The 26,171-nt window shown below is 38.4% G+C and overlaps 2 protein-coding genes across 2 annotated transcripts in view; both read left to right on the forward strand.

The window, feature by feature from the left end:
* Positions 1-26,171, forward strand: part of LOC144264567 (versican core protein-like) — a 122,950-nt gene that overhangs the window by 45,086 nt on the left and 51,693 nt on the right. The gene's annotated exons all lie outside the window — the stretch shown is intronic.
* Positions 3,730-26,171, forward strand: part of LOC144264926 (versican core protein-like) — a 38,758-nt gene continuing 16,316 nt past the window's right edge. The window contains exons 1-3 of the mRNA XM_077816927.1: positions 3,730-3,751; positions 4,218-7,700; positions 16,341-16,348. Coding sequence (XP_077673053.1) covers positions 3,730-3,751; positions 4,218-7,700; positions 16,341-16,348 — 3,513 coding nt within the window. The remainder of the gene's footprint in view (positions 3,752-4,217; positions 7,701-16,340; positions 16,349-26,171) is intronic.

Genomic DNA, 26,171 nt, shown 5'->3' on the forward strand with positions numbered 1-26,171 from the left:
TCAACTTAATCATGTGAATAGTTCTATTTATTTCAAAGGGACTATTCAAGTGCTTAAAGTTAGACATATGCTTAAGTGTCTTATTGAACTGGGCCCTAAGTATCCTGAAAATGTAGACATACTTTATTTGTAAAATGTAAGTAAAATTAGTATTGTCTGCCTCTAGAGAGTAAATTAGAGATACATTTCTTATTAAACTTCTCAGTTTGTGGTCTCAAAGTTAAAGCATTTTGTTCTCAAGCCATATAGTGTGTTTTCCTAGATAAAATTATTAGGTCTTAATATAACTTCATTTTAATGACCTTATTTAAACAACAGTGAAGAAGGAAGAAAGCTGTTCTAGAGTGAAAGCATAAAGTAAACAGTTGGAGAATGAAAAAGTACAGTATCTCTACCAATTCACATAAGGTCCATCCAAAATCAACTTCATTCAGGTTGTTCTTAATATAAAAGGAATCAATTGAAAGCAATACAAGATAGCCTTTGATGTAAGCAGCAGTTGTTGAGATAATTTGCTTTCTTGCTGCTAAAAGATTCATGCATTTTATTAGGAAAATCTGTCTCATGTCTTACATCAGAAGAAGCACAAAGAAGACAGCTTCTTGAACACATGGCGCAAGGAATACAGTAATGCAAAACATCTGGATAGAGAAGCAACCAGTTAAAACTGGAGTTGGAACCTATTAAAAAATCAACTTTTTTTTTTTTTGTACAAGGCAGAAAGAAATGCTGGTAGATGTCTTCACTAAGAAGAAGCATCTGTGTCTCAGCTAATTCTTCTCAGTTAAATTTACAAATCTGAAACATGTCCATGAAAAATGTATACATCATATTAGTGATAAGGCACTTATCTAGTGTAACTGAAACAATCCTAGAGATGGTGTAAATTAGCACTGCTCCTCAGATTTCAGTTTGTACCAGCAGAAAATTTGGCCACCTATCTATAAACTGAATAGAATTTATATTGTATTCTTCTTCTTCTTTAGGAAACAAAATGCTTGTTTGTTTGTTTGTTAGAGTTGGTCAATTAGTAATTGCTGAACCAAATATCTGATGCATTTGGCCTTATTTTTTTAGTTTGTTTATTTCTGCTCCCTCACTGAATGTCTGAAACTTTTTATCAAGAGATTAGCAGTTAGTAAGTCATGAATAGTAAGTAACTGCATATCAGGCATGAATTTATGGGAAGATGTTGAAACTGAAAATACACAAACTGTGGAAAGTTAGACTGAACAAATAGAGGTGGGTACAATGAGAACATCTGCAAATGCCTCACTGCAAATCCCTGTACAAGAGGTTGCTGAAATAGAGACTTCAGTTGTAATTCATTAATCTTTTAAGATTTGCAAACATTTTAATGAAAACCTGGCAGTCACCTAAAAAGTCACGAATAACTAGTATTACAAAGCCCTCAAATAGTGGTGAATCACATTCTATCTCTTTATTCATAAATATATTTTGATTCTGGCTTTATTTTCTATTTTTCGCCACCTCTATTTAATATTCTTTAAAACAAACAATAATATTTGTTCCCACTTGAACAGACTTTAGAGAGTGGCTCACACAAGAACACCCCCAAACTTCTGGCTTCTGATCCAAACTTAATGAATGGATCTAACTCCATACTGGGTGTGGACCGAACCCTTGGATCCTAATGCTCTGAAATTTGAAGAAGTTTAGATCTGGATTTGGATAAAGCTGGTTGACCACCTCTTTGTCTACTTCAGTGTATAATCTAATAGTTTGTCTGTAAGGGCAAGATTTTCAAAATTAGGTGTGTGAAACTTCAAACCTACATTTGTGTAGGCCTAATTTATGCACACAAATATATTATATGCATGAACAAATGCCTACGCCCTGGTCTACACTATAAACTTGTGTTGGTATAAATACATGGTTGCTCAGGGATGTGGAAGGCTTCTCCCATCATCCTAGCAATCGCCTCTCGGGGAGGCGGAATATTTATGCCAATGGGAGAAGCTCTTCTATTGACAAAGGTAGTTATCTTCATTAAGTGCTACCAGTGCAACTGCACCACTGCAGCACTATAAGTGTAGACAAGCCCTGAGAGACATCTAATTAGCCATGTGCATGTGAAAATACCTGATATGTGCATATGTATTGGGTACTCTTGAGCATTAAACAGATGGATGTGCTCAATTTGCAGGTTCCTATATTCTCCCTTAACTTCTTCCCCTTCTCTGCCTGTCCCATTACCTGTTCTAACAATCTTTTCCCTGTGCTCTTCAATTCTGGATGTCTTAGTGGATAGTAGATTCTTCTTTGCTCCATCCTCTGGAATATCTCCTTTCTGTAAATGTGACTCTCTGAATCCTATCTCAAACCTCATCTTTGTCCCTGAACCCTGGCCCTCAAGTAGGAATGATAAAACTTTCATATCATACACTGAGTCTCTGGGTTTCCCTGAGCTCATTCATTAATTCTGAAACCCAACTTTTGGCCTTTGTGCCTGTCTTCCTAAAAAATTGTAACTACATAAATGTCTTGCATGTTTGTGTAGGGATTTTAATTACCTGATTAGATACTTAGCAATGCTTTCATATGAAAGAGGCTGTAGGTTCAACTGTGTTGTGCTGGGACAGTTAGTGCTGACTATGGTGACCAGATAGCAAGTGTGAAAAATCAGGACAGGAGGTGGAGGGTAATAAGACCCTATATAAGAAAAAGCCCCAAATATCGGGACTGTCCCTATAAAATCGGGACATCTGGTCACCCTTGTGCTGACATATTTATGTACTAAAAATCTTGAAATCATCATCTATGTCCTAATGGTGACTCTAAGGGCCATACTCTACTCTTGATCCACAACTGCTGTCCCCTTATTATTTGGTGTCTTAAAGGGCCCAATCCTGCTGTCCTTTCATATATATGCTCCCAGTTTTGTGTGTGAAGGGAAGCAGGATTATTTTCCAAAAGTCAACTTCATTGCAATACAAGGTTTCTGATTTTACCTGTGGGTATTTTTTCGTCCTCCGTGGATTATTTTTCTCACTTTCAGACCTAATCTAAATGCCTGAGAGTACAGTTTAGATGGATTACAGCAAATCTTGTGACATTATTATACAGTGTTTTAGGATGGCATGTTAGTTTCTGTTGCCTAAGCACACTCCTGTTGCTGTCAGGGTTCCCTTTTGTGATTTATAATTATGTGCTGAAAATATACTAAACTGGTATTTTACTTCCTGTTATACATGTGAATTGTATGCTAAAGTAAGCCTTGAAAAAATACTCATGACATTTGCAATGCAACTAGTACATAGCATAGCATAGCGGCACCAGGGGAAATGGGAAACGTCTCTTCCTTTAACTGCAAGAATTTTCTTATAGACAGAGTATGACATGAAAAATTCAACTTCAGCATTTCAGTCAGTACAATAAAGAGCAATATGTTTGTATTTTGTTGACATTATGTTGTATAAAGACCTCTGATAACGTTAATGTAGCACCATGAAACTAATATTACTGACATGCTTTGTTGCTCCTGTTTGTTGTTGTTGTTGTTGTTGAGCAATGCAAGAGATTCCCTCCCCCAGGTCTGAGGATGCCTCCCGCACAGCGCTCCCAGCTCAGGGAGCCAAAGACAGGACTTTTATGAATAATATTATATCCTAAACCAGTGTTTTCCCAACTTGGGATACCGCTTGTGCAGGGAAAGCCCCTGGCGGGCCGGGCTGGTTTGTTTACCTGCTGCCTCCGCAGGTTCGGCCGATGGCGGCTCTCACTGGCCGAAGTTCGCTGCTGCAGGCCAATGGGGGCTGCGGGAAGCAGCACGAGCGCGGCGTCCCAAGTTTGGGAAACCCTGTCCTAAACTAAAAGTAATAACATTTAATTTCCTTCCATTACTTAAAAACACTTAATAGCACCTCTAAATTAAAAAAACTCAAAACCTGGTAGACAAATACTTTGGCTAAAGGCAAATTAATTAAAGCCATTCAGTGAAAAAATACTGTTCTCACATTCAGCCCTAATCTAACTTCCTATGAGTATTGTGTATGAACTCCAGCAAATCTTGTGGCATTGTAATACAGTGTTTTTATGTGGGCATTTAAAGCTGTACTGAATTCAAAACTTTCCTCTAAAACATTTTGTTGCTTTCATTCATTCTGTTCAGGTTTAACATTTAGTTTGCATCAGAAAAGTATAAAAATGGGCTTATTTATACCCTTTCTAACTGCTTCTTTAACATCTTTTTTTAGGTAAACAAAATATATCAGAGTCTGCATCTGTTGAGCTGGACATTCCTATGGAAAGTGGGCCAGCCAATCTGTTAACAGAGCTAAAAATAATACCTGGCAAAGCTACTCTTAAACCTGATATCTCTGATAGTTCAATCACTGAATCAGTTGTCACCAAAACAAAGATTTCATCTTTGGAAAAAGTGATCCTGGAAAGAATAAAGGAAGATACAATACTAACTACCAAAGGGGGTGAGAAAAAACAAGAAGAGAAGATGCTTAAGGAGAACATTAAGTTAACCACTATTCTACCTCAGATTGTCACAGATGGCAAAGTAGATACTTCTGAATCATTGGAAATGACTAAAGCTGATGCCACACCTAGGCTAGCAGTGAGTACACCTATACAAGAGGAGTTGGAGCACACTTATTCTGCAGCAGAATTATCTAAGAAATCAGATATGTCTAAAATTAGAGAGGAAGTTTATTTGTCCTCAATAATTCCAGAGCATAGAGCAGCTACAAGTGCAATTCCCACATCACTTCCAGTCACAGATTCATGGGAAGATGTTGAAACTGAAAATACACAAACTGTTGAAAGTCAGACTGAACAAATAGAGGTGGGTCCAATGAGAACATCTGCAAATGCCTCAGCGCAAACCCCTGTACAAGAGGTTGCTGAAATAGAGACTTCAGTTACACTAACAAAGGAGGAAATGTATCTTAGTGCTCAACCTACAAAAGAATCAATGGAAGCAAAAACTCATAAGAAACTTACAACTGTTGTAATTCCCAAAGATCTGCACACTGATCATCATGAACCTACCACAGAGGAGGAGAGTGGCAAAGCAAGCACATACACTGTTATGCCTGACCACAGAACTCTGGCTTCTAGCAGAATCTCAGAATTAGAAGTAATTACTGTATCAAAGACATTCTTAGATGGGCATACTGTAACTGCTAGGGCACCTTCTACAGCAAGTGAGTCAACTCCAGCAGTTAGAATTACAGAGGAACATATTCTATTTGATAATGAGGCATCAGCTGAAGGAAGCAGAGAGGATTTGGAGGATGTGCAGCCTACCGATGCACTTGAAATTTCCTTTGGACTACCTATGTCTACATCTGTACTAACAGTTAATCAGACAGAAGCTGAGGCCATCACTGTCTCAGAAGGTACCACTTCACCACAACGGGTAGTAAAAGGAATGCAGACTGACATCTACCCATTTCTAAAAACAGAAGGGTCAATCATCTTAGAAAAAACGAGAGAGCCAGAATTGAGAACAATTGATGTCACAGCCCCCTCTCTCACAACAGTTATTCCTGATTCTGATAAGGACAAAACAGAACCTAAGGGACATATTGCTAGTGAGAAATTCACACTTGCTCCTCAAGTTTCAAGCACTCCACTATCTACTGGTAAAGATCAGGAAAATGTGACAGAAGATTTGCTTCATTATGTGAAAAGATATGGAGCTTTAAGAACAGGAGATGGTATCTCTGGAATGGAATTTTCTACAGCTTCTCCAGGGCAACTTCATATTGTAGAACATACAAAGCACTCTGAAACAGCAATTTCAACAGAAAAAGATAAAACTAAGATAAGTGTTGAGCCAACAGAACCAAAAACTGATGAAGAACTTACAGCTATATCAGCTCATATAGATCGGGGTAAAGATATTACAAGTGTCTACTCTACTCGCAGAGCTATAGAAATGGAAGCGATCACAGTATCAAAAATATCACTGGATGAAAGCAATGCAACAATAAAGCCCTTTCTGCCATCAGTGCCAGCATCAAAAGCTACAAAATTACCAACTGCCAGGCCCCCTGTCATGGAAGTGAGTGACAGAGAACAACCGACAGAAGGTTTTACAGAACATGAAGATGTTGTTTCAAGGTATCATGATACTGTGAGAACATTTATTCCTGCACCAGAAATGAAACCAGAAGAGGCCACTGAAAAAGCACTATTTACTGAAGCCCTTACATTTACAGATAAAGAGGTCACAAAATATGCAGTCACAGAGGGTGGCCAGATAAGTACTGGAATAATCATTAAAGAAGAATCATCTGCAATGACATCCACTACTGTAAAATCCTATGAAGAAAAGGTTGAACCTAATGCAGGAACAGGAGGGCAAGAAGTTGTTTGGACTGAGGAAGGAAGTACTATCGAGCAGGGCCAAGACCTAGGAATCTCCAGAGCAATAACTACTATTCACCCACATGTGGAAACTCAAGATACAGAAGGAACAGTATTTCAAAAGGAACACTCTACCAAAGATGAAGTTCTGGTACAAATGGTTACTGCCACAGAGTCCACAGCATCCATTTCTAAAATGGATGTGACATCTACTCAAGTACACGTGGAAACAGATGATCAGGAAGTTGTATCCAAATCTGAATCTGCTCAGACAACTATTACTGAAAGACAAGATGTGATCCAAATTACTGAAGAAACAGTGGAAGGAAAACCATATGGAATTACTATAGAGCAATTGGTTACTACCACTGATTCTACTGCAACTACGTCTAAGGTGCCTGTGACATTTGTTCAAATATATGAACAAAAGACAACTTTAGAACCTGAATTGGGTCACACAGCTATTACTGAAAGGCAGGATGTGGACATAATTACTGAAGGATCAGCATATGATGAAATACGTACAACTTCAGAAGCTTTTGTGCCTGATATAAAGATAAGGGATTATGGAAAAGTTCTAGCATCTGGTGAAACAACCACTGGGACCATACAGCTTTTACTGTCTCCAAAAGTTGATGCTGTTACTGACCACAAAGTAAATACCACTGAAGTTATGCAAGTATCACCAACCACTGAAACTCAAGTAGATGAAGGTGGAGTACCACGCATCAAACAAGAAAATGAAACGGAAGACAGCAGTGTGGTGAGTTGGGAATCTGAGTTACCTTCACATACAGTGCCTACAGGTCCTTCTGCACCAGAAGGTATTACTCATCAGATTGAGAAATCTACTTTTGTGGAAAAAGTGAAAAATTTTACAGCCCATAGTCTGGAAGGTTCAGGAATATTGAAGGAACCTAAAGGAACAGAACCAATTATATTTTCAACTATTGGAACAGATAAAACAACAGTTCTAAGTGCAGCAGACAAAATCCAACCAACTTCAACTACCAAGTCCTTTGTTACTAAAAAGCCTCCACGTATAATTGACAGGGAAGATGAGGAGGAAACAAGCATAGACATGGTAATAATTGGTGAATCTACTTCTCCCAGTAAAACCACTACTGATGATGGTCTGACAGGCAAGACAGTGGAACCAGAAATTGATAAAGAATATTTCACATCATCAAGTGCCACTGCAGTTGCACGACCTACCAGACCACCCAAAGTTGAGGAAACCACAGAGGTTTTAGAACCTCAGGAAGTGTCTCCCTCTATTTCAGATCTTGAAACAGACATGGAAGATACATCTGACATAAGATTTATTGTTATTGCCATTATGGGCAATAATACAGGTAAGAGTTTGCCCTTTAGACCTATGACCCATGTCCATACAGTTTGCCATAACAGTAAGGTTTCACAGTATACCAGAAGTTATTCTTTGAAGCACAGGTTTGTCTAAACAGGAGTTTTTAAGTTTTTTTCTAGGTATATATTGGTACTAATTATTTAAGATAATGTAGAAATGTACATTATAATTGTCTTTAAGTCAAATTCACTGTGGTTGTAAGAAGGTGCAAATGTATTGTACTTATTACTGGGAGTCATAAGAATGGTGTTTGTCATATGATGTACTCAAATCACTGATTGGACTTTCGTTATCTGTGCTACAATGCATTTTAGTTTCACAGCTTCCATGCCATACATTATTACTCTTAAGTGTAGCATTAGATGGTGTTAACATTCCATTCGTCTGTAGCCATTAACAATGCCATTTACAGTGTGGTCAGCTAAAACATTTGGGAACATCTGTTACATCCACAGGTGGATGTTGTGGGATTTGGGGGACAGGATATTTGCCATGGTGTATTATCATCATTTTCCTGATTACTTTGCAGAGTCTGTGATGCAAATTACCATAATTTGCACAAGTTCATGAAGTTTTTTAGCTGAAGGCACTGTATTTGCATATGCAGCTTTAATTTCATGGGTTTCCAGAACAGAAACTGCAAAACTACTTTGAACTAAAGTAGCATTGAACTGAGCTACCAATTCCTGAATTACAGTATTGTATTAGACAACTGGCCATTACTTGAGATCTTTCACATAGTATTAAGTTTACAGAAAAAGAGATATGAAAGTGCTGAGAAAAGGGAGATTAACTGAGATATATTGTAGGGTTTGTCAAATTTCATACTATGTTTAATTCATTTATAATTATTTTTTTCCACAAAAATATACATTTTATTTGTCTTTTAGCCTAGCTGAATATGATGCTTCTGTATGATTACTTAGAGGATTCTTTTCCCACTTATTCATGACCATAACGACCATTAGTGTTAAGAACCTGATCCAACTCCCATTATAATTAATGCAAGTCCTTTTACTGATTTCAGTGGGAGTTAGTTTGGGAGCTAATAGAGTTGTGTGCATCAATCAAAAGGCAAAAGTAGATCCCTAAATGTTTACAATATAGTTAGCAGAGCTTGTACAGAGTGCAATTTTTTACTTTTGCTTATTTTATACTATATATCTGCAATATTTAAACTGCATAGTCTTGACAAATACATTGAAATCAATTGGGCCTTAATATACTAGACTTGAAAGGATTACATGATTTTTTTTTAATTGATCAGTACTTTTGTTTCTGGAATATGTGACACATTAGCAGCATTGTGGGTTTGTGTTCTGCCTGGTGCCTATATTTAGGAAGTCACAATTAGATGAGACACTCTGATGAGCCACCTCAAATGATTGAGGTATGTGGATTGGATTTAAGTCAGATACAAAATACTTTTGAATTCATGAAAGTTTGATTAAATCAAATCTCTATCTAAGGACCAGATTGTGGAGTAGAAGAGGCCATTTACTTGTATGCACTAGTGTAACAATACCACAGCTTACCGTGCATGGAAGGAAGCAATCTTCACAGAGATGCTATATCCTTCCCTCATGCCTGGGGTCAGGAAGGGTGGGAGGGTTTGGGGAGTGAGTGTAGCCTTGACTCCTCCTCCCCCAAGATGAAAGTATGCCAGGGCATCAGGGAGCATGTGCTGAGGCAGGTCCCAGTTCACGCTTTCTGTGGAGCAGCAGCAGTCAGGGGAGGAGGGGTACTGTGATTCCCTGAGTTACAATTCCCTCCTGGGATGCTCCAGCGGCAACACAAGAGTGTGCAGTCATTTTCTGTGGGCCAGATCTTACACTAATGATCTAGCCCTTAGAGCAGAATTTCTTCAAACTTTACCTTCTGTTAGAGTTTCAAACTTTTAAAATCTCTCTGTATGTATTGGTGTATGTTTGTGGGTGTATGTGTCAATGGTTGAAGCCATGGAGTTTTAAAACTGTGTCACTAAGGATGGTTTATTCTACCAAGTATGAATCAAAATAACTCTTTCTGTAAAATAAGGTGGAATTTCCCCAAATGGCACTTTCTCTATTGTGTTCAAAAAGAAGGGATTTTACCATCTTTTTAGCACAGGATTAGAATGGACGTTTGTTCCGCTCCTCTCCCCAGCCTGTTTTCAAATCTGACAACCACGGTATGTGAATTTCCCAGCACTGTAGACATCTAATCAGATAACCGCAATTAAAGGTGCTTTTCTTTTCAATATTCTGAACATTTTTTTTCCATTCCACACAAAGAAAACATTTGCAAGATCACATCAAGCACATTTTCAATTCACTGCTTCTTAGTACGTAAACTTTCTTTTATTCTGAAGGAAATACATACAGTAAGTGCTATAGAGGAGAGAATTTGACAGAGATTACTAACACATGCACTTCACCAGAAGTTAGTTACTACAGAACATGATGCAGTCTATTTTTGCTGATATGCTTTGAAATGAAAGTTGATCCATAGTCATCAGGGAACCATATAAAACAGTGTCATTGACTTGTTGGTTTTCAGCTAAGGGATCACAGGAAACAGTATTCAGAATTATAATTATCTTTATTAAACAATGTTTGGACTCATTTGCATTAACATATTTTCAATAAAATATTTTTAACACTCTTAAATACAACAATAGGCTAGGGATGGAACAAACCCTGCCAGGATTTTGAAGTACAAAAAGTGTAAATATCGCCTTGCAAATAGCAACTTTCTTATCAAGTCCTGAAAATAATAGCTCTGGTATGTAAATAGCAAAAGAATTACAAGGTGAGCTGAGGGATGTATAATGCAAGCTATTGTATATAAAAGTCTCCTCAGCGGTATTGGTACGTTTGTGTGAGTCAGTTCTCTACCTTCCTTTGCCTCCTTGTCTTCAGTATTTCATTATGTAAGCTCTGGTTCTTGTGTTTTGTGAAGTAGCACTTCCTTATTCACTTTCTCTATCATATCCCTCTTTAGTCATTTCTTCTCTAAGCTGAAAAGTTCCAGTCTGTTTAATTTCACCTCATATGGAAGTTGTTCCATACCCTTAATCATTTTTATTGCCCTTCTCTGTACCTTTTCCAATTCTAATCTATCTTTTTTGAGATGGGGCAACCAGAACTACATGTGTTATTCAAGGAGTGGGTGTACCATGGATGTATATAATGGCATTGTGATATTTTCTGTCATATTATCTATCCCTTTCCTAATGGTTCCTACCATTCTGTTAACTTTTTTGACTGCTGCTACACACTGAGCAGATGGTTACAGAGAACTATTCAAAGATCTTTCTTGAGTGGTAATAGCTAACTTAGATCCCATCATTTTGTATGTATAGTTGGGATTATGTTTTCCAATGTGCATTACTTTGCATTATCAACATTGAATTTCATCTGCCATTTTGTTGCCCAGTTTTGTGAGATCCCTTTGTAACTTTTAACAATCTGCTTTGGACTTAACTCTTGCAAGAATTCCCAGGCAAAGAGGGTGATTATGTCCATTGATGCATTCTTTCAGGAGAGTGTAGCATTATTATTATTAATTATTGTAGTGCCTAAGGGCCAACCAGGAATGTGGCCCCATTGTACTAGGCACCGAAGAAAAATAGTGTACGTTTACACTGAATGCTTCTTTTGGCAGCATTTAGTGTACATACACATATAGCCTCTCTCCCCATGCACTTGTATATGGCTGTTGAGGCCAAACCCAAGACTCCTTTGGGGTGGCTAGAGTCTGAGTGAATTGTAGCAGAAGGAACTCCCTTGCTTTCTTGAGCTAATGACTTGTACCTATGGTCTCTGTGGGAGGTGGAATGGGGAAAGGTTTCTTGCACCTTTCCCCTCAGCTTAAAAACTGCACATGGGCCAGCCATAATCTGCCACCAACTTTGTTAAAGCACTTTATAGATGTATAGATGTTATAGATGTATGGAACATTATTATTATTAATAATTATTATTTATTATAGACCTATACAGGAATGATCTGGAATATTGACTAGATTGAATGAAACTGAATTAAAAATATTGACTAGGATATTAGGTTATTCTAGACTGTCAGAAATTAGTGCCTCATATAGTACAGTATATGTCCCAATTTTGATTTTAAATATAAGTATGAGAAATGTTTATTTGTGTCATTCAAATATTGGACTAGATGTCCAGAGATATCTTCTCCACAATGACTTCTCTTTTTGTGCTGTCCACAAATTAAATAGTTAGACATCTAACTGCAAGTATTTTTGCCTAAAATTAATTGTGGGTGCATAAATGAAGTTTCAGTTACAAAGAGGTGTACAATTGCACCCATGGAAATAGAAGATAGATGAGGCCTGGCTGAAAAGCAAGCCCGTTATGTTATATTTTGGCAATTATGCTGAAATGCTGATAAGAGAGAGACTATAGCTGAATGGATTAAGCTGCTTATTTGTATAAGAATGCAACAGTTTTCCATGAGAGAATTTATTGGCAAACAGCCCAAGCACTGGCATGTGAATGAATCTGAGGCAGGTGCACAAATTAATGAGGAATATAAAGCATAACATTTTCTGACAGTCTATGGGACATGGGCAGGTCTAGGACAGGTGTGCAAATTAATGAGGAAAATGTATTTATACGTGGGGAAACATCCCCTTTTTTGTCATAAAAATGATGGTGTGCAAGTTCCATAATGGAATGTGCTTGAGACTTTATTTACTTGTATAGAACTTCATGCTATTCTCTTTTGCTTATGGTCAGTATTGAAATGGACTCAACAAGGGCAGGAAAAACATCCTTGCACTGCATTATATGATCATATTAGTAATTTTCTACCATATTGAGCAAGTCATATGAGGCTTGTCTTTCATGGTGGAAAAACAAAACATGCCACTCATGATCCTTGTATGTTGCATTAGCTCCAGTGGATTGTAACAGTGAGTTATGATGCTGTAGCTGGAAGGGTATGAGCTGGAAGGGTTTTTTTAGCAGCTGAAGAAAACCTGAAGGAACTTTTCAACTCATAAAGCTTTTATTAGCTGAAAAATGCTAGTGAGGGTGTGTTGGGGTGTGTGTGTGTGGTTTAACAGTGGTTGAGGGGATACTGAAAAAATAGCTTCTGTCTGTATTAGGAGTAGTTTGCACACCTGCATTTTCAGAGACATTTAAAAGTGCTTACTTAGTGAATAGGTTGGAAGGTGCTTATTAGATCCAGGGTTTGACAACTGCACTGTCTGGTTTCTTGTCCCCTCCAGCCTTGAACAGAATGAAAGTGAGGGAACCTGTGCTTTGTGGGTGTGGAATTTTATGAAAAGAGATTGCGAACGTTGTATGTGTGATTTCTGTTTAATATGTTTGTTTCCTGCCTTAGAAGGAACTAGGTGTGTGAAATTTGAATGAAAGTAATTACCTTAAACACAGCATGTGGATTAATCACGGCCATTAACCCCAAAACTGGCAAGTATAGTCTTCATTAGGGCTCTTCACTGGACATTAAGAATACCCATCATGGACCAGACTATTCACATAAAATAGTACTTTACAATGATTCAGTGGAACTATTCATATGAATTATAGTATACCAGTGGGAGTAAGAGGCTCACGATTTGACCCCAACTAGTACCACTGACTCTAATGGGACTATTGATGGAGTTAGGTACTACTCAGTATAAGGGTATCAGAATCTGACCCCATGTGCTCTGTTCTCAATGAAAGGGGCATGTGCAGTGGGATTTGATAGAGTAGCACAGGGTCTTGCTCGATGTCTTTATATATATGCATACACAAATTAGATATTCACATGTTTCACACAGGGAAGGATAGTATAGAATTTGGCCTGTATCTAAGTACTGTAAGACGCACTTTACTTTTCCTCTGAAAAGGACCAGTTTGCATTCCTGGCTGGCTCCGGTCATTGTCTCCTGCAAGCATGCTAGCTGGTGGCCACATCCCCAGCCAGGCTGACCATACTTCCTTGGGGCATGGTATGTTGGCAAGCATGGTAGACGTGGTAGTCAATGCCCCCAAACCCTGCTGGTCCTCTCTTTAGTCTTAAGTAGGAATCCTACTTTACTGCAGCATGTGTGTACTGGGTGGTAAAAGACTCCCTACACTCTACATGCTTGTGTAATACACGGTAGCATTTTCCCCTTTAAGTGTTATATTGCAAGGAAAATATAACAATAAGTCTAATAGTTTTTTAAAACTAAGATTATTTATGCACAGTGGCATATATGAATCAGGACACTACTCTGTGGGACATATCCACCTACTTGCTATTTTTAACAAGGTTATTTTAATTATATGTATTCATTGTTGAGTTAGAGAGAAAGATATTTGTCCTGCGGGTGAGGAAGCAGCTACGGTAATATCTCACGTATTGACTAAATATTAGACATTTTTCTTCACTGAGAGGATAAATGTATGTTACCCAAATCTATTATTTATTCTTAGGAGGTATTCCAGGTTTATCTTTGTGTTTTATAAAGAAAGTTTTACATTCCTTGTTGTGTAGCCCTGTCATTATCTATGGTGGTTATCCAATTGGTAAAAAAGCAGATGTATGGAGATGGTCAGAGAAATTTTGACTAAACCATATTCCATCCGAATATACAGTTCTGTTGAAATAGAAATGCTTCACCAAACTGGGTCAACTTAGCTGGAATTTTGTTTTTAAAAAAAGAAGTTCGGACAATGTCTTAACATACCATTTTGATAATATCAGAACAAATATTTCAGTTTCTCATTTTGAATTTTTATGTTGTATTATATTCTACATTATAATATATTTGATAATATAATACAAACATTAAAAACTCTAAGTTGAAACATTTTAATTTTGTTGAAACAAAGCATTTGGAATGACCCAAAACTATATTTTTTTTCCCAATTTTCCTTCACAGAGAATTTCAGAATTTTGGGGTGTTGCTCCGATTTGGCATGAATCTCAAAATCCTCTGTGAAATGGAACATCTGTCCTCTGCATAGCTTTGTTGATATATGTGAACTGGATTGTTTTATTTATGAGCAACAAGTTTAGCTTAATCAGCAACTTCTTAGCTCTTGGGAAAGCTATCATATATTTAAAAGTTAATATCATTGAACTAGAATGGTACTACAGGAAAATGGTCTCTTATGGCTATGTAAATGCCAATTCAGAGAGGTGACATTTATTTTGAAAGCAAAGCCAGTTGGTTCTGTGACAGTGTTCTCTTGCCATAACTTCATGGGTATTATGCCACAAGATTGATCCAAATACATTTCTCTCAGGTGGCTTATTGGTGCAGTAGTGTGTAAGTAGCTCACTGTTGGCCTGATTAAGGTCCCCTCTAAGTTAATACAAAAACTCCCATTTATTTCACTAGAAGTTGGACCAGGCACTGTATTCTCATTAACCTGTACCATTCTGGATGACCTTGAGAATGGATCAGTTGTGTGCTTTTGCCAAACAGAGAGAAGGGGTCAAATTAATCACTGCTGTAAATAGGCTCAGCAAATGGGTTCTGACTTACATCAGCAGTGAATTATTGCCATGGCCAGACATCCAGTATTCTGACTGGCTGTCAAAGATGCCATTTGATATGGTAATTTATTTGTCAACGGTAGACCCCCATCTTTTTGTTTCTGTGCAGTAATGCGTCAGTGCTAGGGTTGAGTTTGTCTGTTCAACTAAGACAGAAAATCAATTGATATTGAAAATCACATTTCCATATGAAACACGGCTGCTACTTGTTTGGTTAATAAGGTAATTAATCTATCAGAGAACTATAGGAATCATTTTCATATCCTGAATGACCTAATCCTTTACGTATCCATTCCTAACAATTGGAAAATATAGACAGAGAGCCAGATTCGTATCTAAGTTGCTCCAGAATAAATCCAGAGTATCTCCGCTCTGGTACTTGAGATCAGAATCTTGCCATTGTATTGGCATCAGAATCTGGCACAATGACTTCCAAATGACTTTGAAAGCTGGGTTTTTTAAAAATACATTTAAGGCCATTTGGCAGCAGAGACATAAATAAATATATATATATATCAGCCTGTTTGAAGGATCTATTGCTTAATTAAGCCTGCTAGAATTTCACCATATTACCATACTCTTGTTTAACCAGCATTATGAAGAAATGAGACACAAATACAGTATAAATTCTGTTTGAAATGCAAATGAAGAAGTCATTTGGTATGACCAAAAACCAACCAACAAAAAACAAAAACCAGTGTAAATTCATGTTTTTGTGCATTATTCCTCCTTCCTCTTCAAAAAATGAAATACAGCTTTGAAATCTCACACTTATTAATTTAAAAAACTACTGAATAGTGTGCTGGCCATGATTGTTGGCTCTTTCTGTGGAACATATTATAGAATGATGAATATTTTTTTACATTCCTTTACAGACAGCCATAGAGACCAGAAAACAGTACCCTCATGTTACATACTGTTCGGAGGATGCATACACATTCCCTGCTGTTTGTGCATTGTTGCCAAGGAAACCTCTCAGATCTAGACACAGGGATTACACACTTCAAGCTTCCTTATAGCTCTTTGTTTATTCATGAGACAAATGAATGATCATCTTATTCATAGGTACAATGTAGTTTTTAGGAGAAGGAATCCTTTTTTAGAAGTTTCAGTAACATATATAGATAGTCCTGTGGAATTTTAATGTGTACAAGATGGCTGTTTTCTCTTATGTGGAGACTATTTGCAGAATATGATTTCTATTTGGAAAATAGCAGTAGTTTTTAAATAGGTTGGTGTGTGTATCCAAGATGTACTGTACTTTTTTCTCTGTTGAGTGAGTGAAAGTTTTTTGCTATTCAAGCTTTTTTCCATCTTCAGAAAATGCTTGCTTTACCAAAAAGTAGTGAAGATTTACTTTACATGAAGTGACTCTGCTGATGAGCCTAATTCAGGATGGCTACGTGGTTTGGTGTCAGGAATGTAAGCTAACATCACTTTAAAAGTAGCCTGAAGGTTAAAATGATTCACAAAAGTAGCGCCACTGAGAAGAACAGGTAATAACCACTCTGGTGACAACGGTTATGTCAGCAATTCATGCTTTTTGAGCTATTCATCATTTTCTCTAGCAGTTTTTTTTTTTAAATGTCAGGTCTCTATGGCAGTACTTTGAAACAGTTGAAGTTTTCCTGCTAGCACAGTAAATATCGTTAGCTTCTTTTCCACATCTGTCTCCCTCCTTTGGGCAGGGTGGATCTAATTGATAACACACAAAATACATATTGGTGCTTTTCTTACGTTTTTTGTGAATTATTTACATGGCATTGTCAGTCTGTGCTCAAAGTGTTGGCTGTGTTTCCTGAAACTTTTGGGAGCATGGAGTTGAGATTGTCCTGTTCTAGTGAATAATTCATATTTATAAGAAAAATGTTGAATGCAGTGTATTATGATCTAACTGTCTGACCACCCAGTGCATTATTACTGTTGTTACCATCCAGAAAACTAAGTTCCTGTCACCACACAGCAAAAGAAATCTTCTGATCAACGGGCTATATCTTTAACCCCTAAAAAAGATCAGTGCTGTCTTTCCTTTACTTAAAATTTGTTCTTGTTCAGGAGCAATTTGGTCTTCTGAACCAGCCATGCCTATTTTTAGGCTGCCTCTGCTCCTCTTAATTAATCACTGTCTTTGTATTTTGCCATCATTAGGCTACACAATAAGCGAAGACATCTGGTGATATATATTTATCTATCTGCTGTTGTTCCATATTTTAAATTGTTGGGGAGCTCCCAAGTGCCTTGAGCAGAGTGTGGGGAATGCTCTAGAGACAATAATGATTATTGTTAGTAATAATAGTATGTCAAATTCTGAATTCCTCATGCAGTCTTTTCTTACTCAGGCAAGAGTCCCAATGATTCAGTGGGAGTTTTGCCTGAATAACAAAAAACAAGATTTGGCCCATCGTTATGGTTTTCTATGTCAAGAGAGCTGTATATATAACACACACACACACACACACACGTCATTCTGAGTAGATATCTAAACTAGTTTTTCTCCTTCCGGCAACCTGCACTAACTACCTTAAAAATGTGAAAATACGTCATTCTTTCTTATCCTATCCTTTGCCACTCTGCTTACAGTGAGATTGTGAGTGATCCAAACATCTTTTGCAGGACTATTAAATCTTTCTGAATATAAACCTCGAAGTCTCTGTAACTGTTATATATGGTTGGGTCATATGTGGGCTGACAGGGTCAGATAAAGACCCCCCGAAGTATTCTCTGGTGAAACAAAACCAGCAGTGATAATGGAGCTGTAAGGGTCAGTGTACCAGTCTCTGAATCCTTAATCTGACTTCTACCTCACGTGAAGATATTCCTCTTTGTGCTTGAAGGAACTGGAGATAGTGTAAATTCCCACACGATTTCTTTAAATAATCGTCTGAAAAGCAATGGACATTAGTTAATTTCATGGCTTGAGGCAAAAGGATAACAATTGCCCATTCAGAAATAACATCGGTTTTACACCTTGAAATGATTTAGCTGCAAGTGGCCAAATGGAACCGCTCTTTTGCATTGGTACTGGTAGGTAGCAGTTCAGCACTCTCAACTTAGAAAAATGCTGAGCTTTGCTGTACAGAGCATTAATAAAGGTTTAACCTAAAGTCCTGAGCATTGGATTGTTACTTTGTGTAATAGTTTTAAGTAGAGCTGGTAGAAATTTTATGTTCAAAACTTTTTTCGACAAAAAAGGTGTGTATTTTTAGAAAAAAATTATTTGGCAGAATTTTGTTTTTGTTTAAATGATGTCTCATTTTTAAGCGGAAAGGCTGAAAACAGAAAAAAAAAGGAAACCAAAAATGAAAAAAAAATTCTGTTTTCGGGTTTTGGTTTTTCAGTTTTTTCTTTTTTCCTCCTTTCTCTCCTCCTCTTCCCTGCGGGAGACGAGAGGAAGAGGGGGAGAGAGAAAGTGAAAGAGAAAAATAGGAAAAACAAAACAGTCCTTTTTGGTTTTGGAAATCAAGAAATATTTGGGGAATTTTTCCTTCAAAAAAATTTCAAAAAACCTATAATTTCCCATGGAAAATTGATTTTTTCCAACATTTTTCTTGAAACACTTAATATTTTTCAGCCAGCTCTGGTTTAAAGTTACAAAACTGAACCACATTTCTTAAAATGAAATACTCTGCTGTTTCAGTGTTTGTTCAAGGTCTGTTTGCACCCAGCTGTTGAGATTTTTCCCTATAGGTAATTTAGAGGGGCTACTTTGCTCAGTAATCTTAAATCCTCCATTTTACTTAAGAAATGGTTACATCTTCACTAGAAAAGATAATGGGGTTGATTTGAAAGGCAGTTAGGGCCCAGATTCTCAAAGGTATTTAGGCACCTAACTCCCATAGACTTTCAATGGGAGTTAAACCCTTTGAAAATCTCCCTAAATAGGTTATAACTATGAACAGGATCCCTGTGAGAGTTTCTTTCTCTTGGTCTCTGCCTCTCGTCTATACCTTCTTGTATTTCACCCTAGCTTACAAAACTTCTTCTTGTTAACACCCCAGTGATATGTTCAAATCTGTAAAAGTACATTGTATTGTAATTAGTTCTCACATAAAAGGCCTCTGCCCATGATAATTTTCTATTGTGCTTTGTCTACATTGCAGTTAGACACCCACAGCTAATCCATGACAGCTGATGGGGCTCATGGGGTTTGGGCTAAGGAGCTGTTTAATTGAGTTGTAGATGTTTGGACTTGGGCTTACGGTTGCCAACCCTCCAGGATTGTCCTGGAGTTTCCAGGAATTAAAAGATTAATCTTTAATTAAAAATTGTCATGTGATGAAACCTTCAAGAATATTCCCACCCAAAATTGCCAACCCTACTTGGGCTGCAGCCTGAGCTTTGGGACCCTCCCAACTTGGAATTCCTCAGTACCACTGAGGCCTGCTTTTTGTTCTGTGTTCTTCTCACTATTTCATCTGCCGTGCACAGGCCTGCTGACAGGGGGTAGAGGGAAATGGGGCAAAAGGGGCAGTTTCCCAGGGGCCTGGACAATATAAAAGGGTCTGGGGGCCCCTGGCTACCCGCAGCATCGGCGTCCATAAGCCATGGGCCCTTTTAAATCTCCTGGATGGGCCGCAGAGCTCCTAGGTGCACACGGGGTGGTGCTCACTCTGGGCCCTGCGCTTTGGGGGGCCACATGGGCTGGTGCAATTGGCCAGCACGGTCAGTCCCAGAAGTAATGGGTTGGTCCTGGAAGTGACGGATTCTTCACGTCCATCCTGGGCCCCGCACCCCACTAGGGACAGCCCTGGGACCTGGAATTGCTGTCAGTGGGCCTGGCAGTGCACGTCACCATGCAGAGTGGAGAGAAGAGTAAGGCTCAAAGGCAGCTCAAAAAATAAGCCCAGCAGCAATAATCATCAACTAGTTATTATTATACAATTTACTGAATACCATCAGTGTGCATGGCACTGTACTCCTTCCTTACAGAACATAGAGTGTAGGGGCAGATTTACACTGCTGTAATTCCGTCAGCTCAAGGGGAGTTCCTGCACATTTATGAGATTACATTTCAAAAGGGTGTAGACATTTTCAGCAACTCTTCTCCATTTTCACAAGTTATGGGATGAGGAATATTCCATTAAAAATTCAGTTATAGAGTCGTCTGATCTTTCCAAGTGAAATTTTCAAAGGGGGAGACCCTTTGAGGGGAGACCCTCAAAGGAGACCCTAGATGATGCACGCACATTTACATGTGCAATTGTGCCTACAAATAGGTTTTTAAAGGGCTAGATACCCAGTTGCATTTGCAGAAAATATACATATAACTGAAGTAAATAAACACATAACTGTAGCTGCACAAATGTGCACAATTTTTTTGTTTACACAGGTAGGTCTGTACCTACTGAAATTTTTTCCCTTTGTAACAGGGCTACGTTTGTGCAATGGTTAGCTCATATTTTAATGAAGAAAATTAGAATCTAAAAATAGTCTTGCTTTGATTGAATAAGTACACATTCCCTTATGATTAATAGCAGTAACCATCTTAACCTGGTAAATTCCACAAAGAGAACAGGAACTGCAGCCAAACAGTGCATCTGATCAACTGTGATTTTGACTTTTGGCTGTATGACTAGTGGACTTGTATAGAAGTTAAATTAAAACTCTGCTATGAAGTATTTAAAACTTGGAAAATTACAGGCAATAAAATCTCAGTAAAGCTTTGCATTAAGTGACATTAAGTACACATTAACCACGCTACAAATCAGTAAAAAGAGTATTGTGAGCCAGATTTTCAGATGATGTAAATCAGCATTGCTCCAGTGCCTTTCATGGAGCTACGCTTATTTGTACCACTGAAGATCTGGCCCACATCCACACCATTCTGGTAAAGATATGTAATTAGTACATTGTAGTAATACTACAGTGTGACTACTTAGATAGCTTTTAAAAATAGACTTCTTAGAGCTCGGACTTCGCAGGGCTGGGTTTTTTTTAATCCAGACAATTCCCCCCCCCCCACCCAAAAACACTGATATGGTGTAAACCTAAGGTAGTAAGGGTAGAGCTTGCACTTTAATGGGGTAGTTCCAACTGTGTGTAACAGCAGATGCATCTGGATGCAACCTTCTTGGGTAGCATGCGGTAAAAGAGAGCAAGGTATGAGTGGGCTAGGGAGGGGGCAAGGGCAGATCAGCCTCCTATGAAGGGCCACATGAAGGCTCACAGAAGCTGCTACAACTCCGGCAGGAACAGGTTCTGTGAGCAACTCTGCGGTTACTCCACAGTCTGGAGAGCAGGATTCTTCCTCTCCCAACCAGCACATCTGTCTTACCACTTGGCCTGGGTACTTGGCCTGGGAGCTGGTCTGTGGATTTGGCCTTATATGCATATATCCAAACAAACCATCCAATAGCAGGTGATTGCACAACTCTGTGATATATTTTCTTTATTGCTTTTTGTAAAATGCTGGCTGGAGATAATGGCTTAGTATTTGCCAATTTGGTTTTGGGTTATTTAACACTACAATATGTTAGAATCATGTTCTTTTTAGGCAATAGATAGTGAGTTGTCATTAGAAGACTGTTCATTTAGGGACAATTGTGTCAGCAGTAGGTTCCTCTTAATATGAGATACCCACTGTTGATGGAGTTTTGGTAATGAGATTATAGGCTATAAAGGAAATGTGAAGAAAATAATTGATCTTAGAGTAGCATGTGACAAGAATTCACCTTCTATCGAGGGATCTGACCTAATAGGACTTTCCCCTCTTTAAAAATTAAGAGCTTAACATTCTTTCAGTTAAGTTGTATCCTTTGATATATTACTCAATCTGTTTTTCGTAATAATTTTACCACCAAGGGGGAAAAAATGCAGAAAGCAATAAGGGCAAAGGAAAGCTCAGAGATCAGCAAAAGGTCTCATGGTGGTTTCTTTTAAAATCGGAATGTTGCTTTATTTCTGATATGGTTTTTGCATCATCGCTTTTACATCAAAATTTGGCAGAGGCATGTTAGCAAAAGGACACAGGCCAGAAACCTGTGGGAAACAGATGTCCACATTGATGATACCCACTTTCTGCAGGTGTTTCTGGTCATAGCCAACAATGTTGTCAGGCTAGAACTTGTGAGAATGGTACTGTATGAAAAGATTGGAATTTAAAAACATTCCTAGAACTGAAACCCAGGTTTTCAGCAGTGCGGTGTCTTGCATGGAAATACAGACACCCAAATATTGTAAAATCATGCTGGATAGATGAATTTGACTAGTCAAGACTGACCACCCACCTTGTATGACTTTCAACTTCTTTCTAGCCAGCTGTGCAAAAGTTGTTCTTTTCAGATGTTGCCTTCCAGAAACTGAGTTGAGCAGTTAAGTTTTATGCAAGGGGGCGCGGGAACAACTGTCAGAGGGAGAACAAAACATACATTTTTATTAAATTTAGAAAGTAAAAAAAAAATAAATGTATTGAAACTTGCACTGTATCCTTTAAATGTTTCAGAAGTTAGAAAACTTTGGCTCAGAAAACTGCTGGAAAAATATCTCCAGCTGGGGAACATTTTGAAATGAATTAAATAAAATCTTCTGTTTATTTAGACTGAATAGTAATCAAGAATTGGGTTTTACTAGTTCACATCCTACTTACTAAACAATTTAATATGAGGAGGAAAGATTAAAGTAATCAAAAAATTGATTATTTTTGGAACTTTCTTTTTTTTGTTATACTTAGGTGTGTATAGGAGTAGCCATGTTTCTTTAACAGTTAAGACCAGATCCTTAGTTCCATTCACATCTCTTCATAACCAGGAAGGAGGCAGGCCAGAGCATTGTTGCATGCTGACCATGCTTGAAGGGCTGTCCCTCGCCATTCTGGGGCTCTACACAGCCCCCCCCCCACACACACAAGGTGGGGGTGTGGGGCCCCAGGTCTCTGTGTGGTGGGAGGGGCTGGCTTGGGAACTGCCCCTCAGCACTCACCGGTGGCAAGACTGGGGCTGGGTTGCTGCACTTCCTGCCGTCGGTGAGTGGAGGCCCAACCCTGCTTCAGTCCTCAGGGGAGTGCGGGTGGGGGCAGGAAGGGGCAGGGTGGGGGCAGAGCACGGGGCGAGGGCTTTGGGGAGGGTGTGGAGTGGGGTGGGGCTGGGGTGGAGCAGGGGCGGGAAGAGGCGGGACTAGGGCAGAGCAGGGGCGGGGCCATGAGAAAGAGGCGGAGTAGGCGCTGGAGCAGCACACATCTACTCAGGGCACCAGGAAATGTGGTGTCCCAAATGTGGTGCCCCAAATTCCCTGGTGCCCTACGCAGCTGCGTACTTTGCATATGGGTAAGGACGGCCCTGCATGCTTGGATGTCTTAATGGTATTACAAGATGGCATAAGTTAGAGCAGTCATAAGGAGAGCTGATCAAAAGATGGAATTTCAGTTATATGGGAAATTCAGATGTTTTGAAATTATTATAATTACTCATTTGTATTGCCATTCTGCCTAAGAGCCTTCATCCTGGATTAGAACCCCATTGTGCTAGATGCTGTACAAACACAGAACAAAAAGTTGCTGCCTCAAAGAGCTTACAGTCTAAGTATAAGATAAGAGACAACAGATGGAGATAGACTTGGAAGGAAGTACAAGGAAACAATGAGACAGTATTGTTCAGCTTGATAGACAGTAGATTCAGCACATCAAAGGCTAAAGATTTTGTTCCAGATTGGAAGGAAAACAAATTTCAAAATTTCCTGCAAAACAAAATTGTCAACAAATTTCATTTTGGGTCAATAGGAGCATTTTCTTTTCTTCTGTTCTGATTTCAACTTTAAATAAATACATTTGAAATAAAAACTCATTTGGAAACAAAAGATCAAAACATTTGTTTGGATAAGGTCTACCTTATTGAAATGCTTTTTTTTTTTCCCAATTTTTTCCAACATGAAATTTCTTCTAAATCAACATGTTCCCTGGAAAGTTTTGATTTTGACAATGGAAAAATGTGTTGGAAATTTTTCGACCAGCTCTAATTATAAGGCTGCTTTAACTGGCACAAGGTGCCGAAGTAGTCCCTGCAGACCTGAAGATCAGGGGAGCACAAAGGAGATGTAAGGCCACCTTTGCTTCACCTTGCACAGATCCTATGCTGGACATAGCTCATCCAGACATGAAGATCAGGGCTTGCATCAAGTATTTGGTAACCAGAAACTTCACTTTTGAGCTTTAAATTTGTAAGTTTTCACATAGTGTAGATTCTAAGAAAGTTCTTGATTGTCATCAGTGTGTGATACAACATGTGTACGCACAAAATATGCTATGGACTTTATTTTAGGGTCAAATTTTAAACGTGGCTTCAGCCCCTATCTCAGTGTAGGAGTAACTGGGTAAAATTCTGTGGCCTTATGATATGAGAGGTCAGACTAGGTGATCTAGTGGTCTGTTCTGGACTTAGAACTGATATCTATGAAGATCTAACATATATCTCATGGACCTCCTTGCAGTGCTAATTTGCTAGCTAGCTAGTCTGTATTTGCTAGTATCTTTCATTTTCAAAATCTTCATCCTGGATCCTCATTCTCAGAATCAGTGTCTAGAAGGTGTATTCTAGAGATTCAAGATCCGAGATTCATCGGGCTGGTGTAAAATATAGCACCACTGACTGCAATTGAGCTATGACAATTTACAAAAGCTGAGGATCTGGATCTCCATGTCTATACAGAGAACTGAACTGCCACATCAATCACTAGTCATGAAAATACTGACAATTCTTTAGTTCTTATCCCTAACAGATCTAATCTTGGTCTCAAAGCACTTGATCTATAGAACAAGAAGAGGAGGCTCTTCTTGGCGAACATGACTGTATTTCTCAGACTGGACTTTAATTCAGCAAATGAATTTGAAACTACTCAACACAGCCACAACAGCAGAACTGTTAGCATGAACCAAAAAAAAAAACAAAAAGAAAAGGAGTACTTGTGGCACCTTAGAGACTAACCAATTTATTTGAGCATAAGCTGTAGCTCACGAAAGCTTATGCTCAAATAAATTGGTTAGTCTCTAAGGTGTCACAAGTACTCCTTTTCTTTTTGTGAATACAGACTAACATGGCTGTTACTCTGAAACATGTCAAAAAAAAAACATACACCGAAAAAACCCTTCAGAGAAGAGAGGCTAAATGTTATTTCTGAGTTAATTTTAGCTTAACTATCAAGGTAAATAAGGCAGCTTGTTGAGTTTTATGGAATTCAATCAGAGTAGTATGCCAGATTCAGAGCTAGTGCAAAAGTTCCTGGGAAAGTCTTTAGGTTAAATTAATCAGTGACATAAACTGTGTGTGAAAAAAGGGAAGTGCTAAAGAAGTGCAACCTGCATTGATTTGGTATTCAATGGATGTGCAAAGGGAGCAATATATATGCCAAGGTGAAGGAATAGGGAAATGTAGTAAAGTAATTAACAAAGTGTTTGAAGAAAAACTAGATCCCCTCCAATTTTATTTATACCATCCTGTTGGTTGCTTTTCCAGCTACATCACACCCTTTCATCTTCCAGGGTGTAAAGTACACTACTGTCATTTTGTACAACCACTGAGTACCAAAGTGGGGGTAATTTACAGTAGTTTAATGCTTACACACATAATTTACGCCACTGTTTAAGACAACACTGAATTAGACCTACTGACCCAAATTCATCCCTAGTGTAACACCACCGAAACCCTAACGACCAGTTTTTCAGATTAATGTTCATAAGGTGAAATTTGAACAAAATCAAAGGATACATTTCTTCTTTTCATATTGGTGTCTCCTGTTAGGGGAGCTTGCTACACACTCTAACACTATGAAATGAAATCCAGGTCCAATGTACCTCACTTTCACAACACCAACAGCACCAAAGTGCTTGATTCATCTTTATTTCTGTGTCTCTTTTATACTCAGAATTTAGGGCCTGATTTTTTGAAGTTCATGAGGGTCCATGAGAGTCTTTCAGTTTACTTCCTTGGGCTTGGATCAGGCATCTCATAACAGTGAAAATCCTCCTA

This window comes from Eretmochelys imbricata, chromosome 5, assembly GCF_965152235.1.
Source record: "Eretmochelys imbricata isolate rEreImb1 chromosome 5, rEreImb1.hap1, whole genome shotgun sequence".
Lineage (NCBI taxonomy): Eukaryota > Metazoa > Chordata > Testudines > Cheloniidae > Eretmochelys > Eretmochelys imbricata.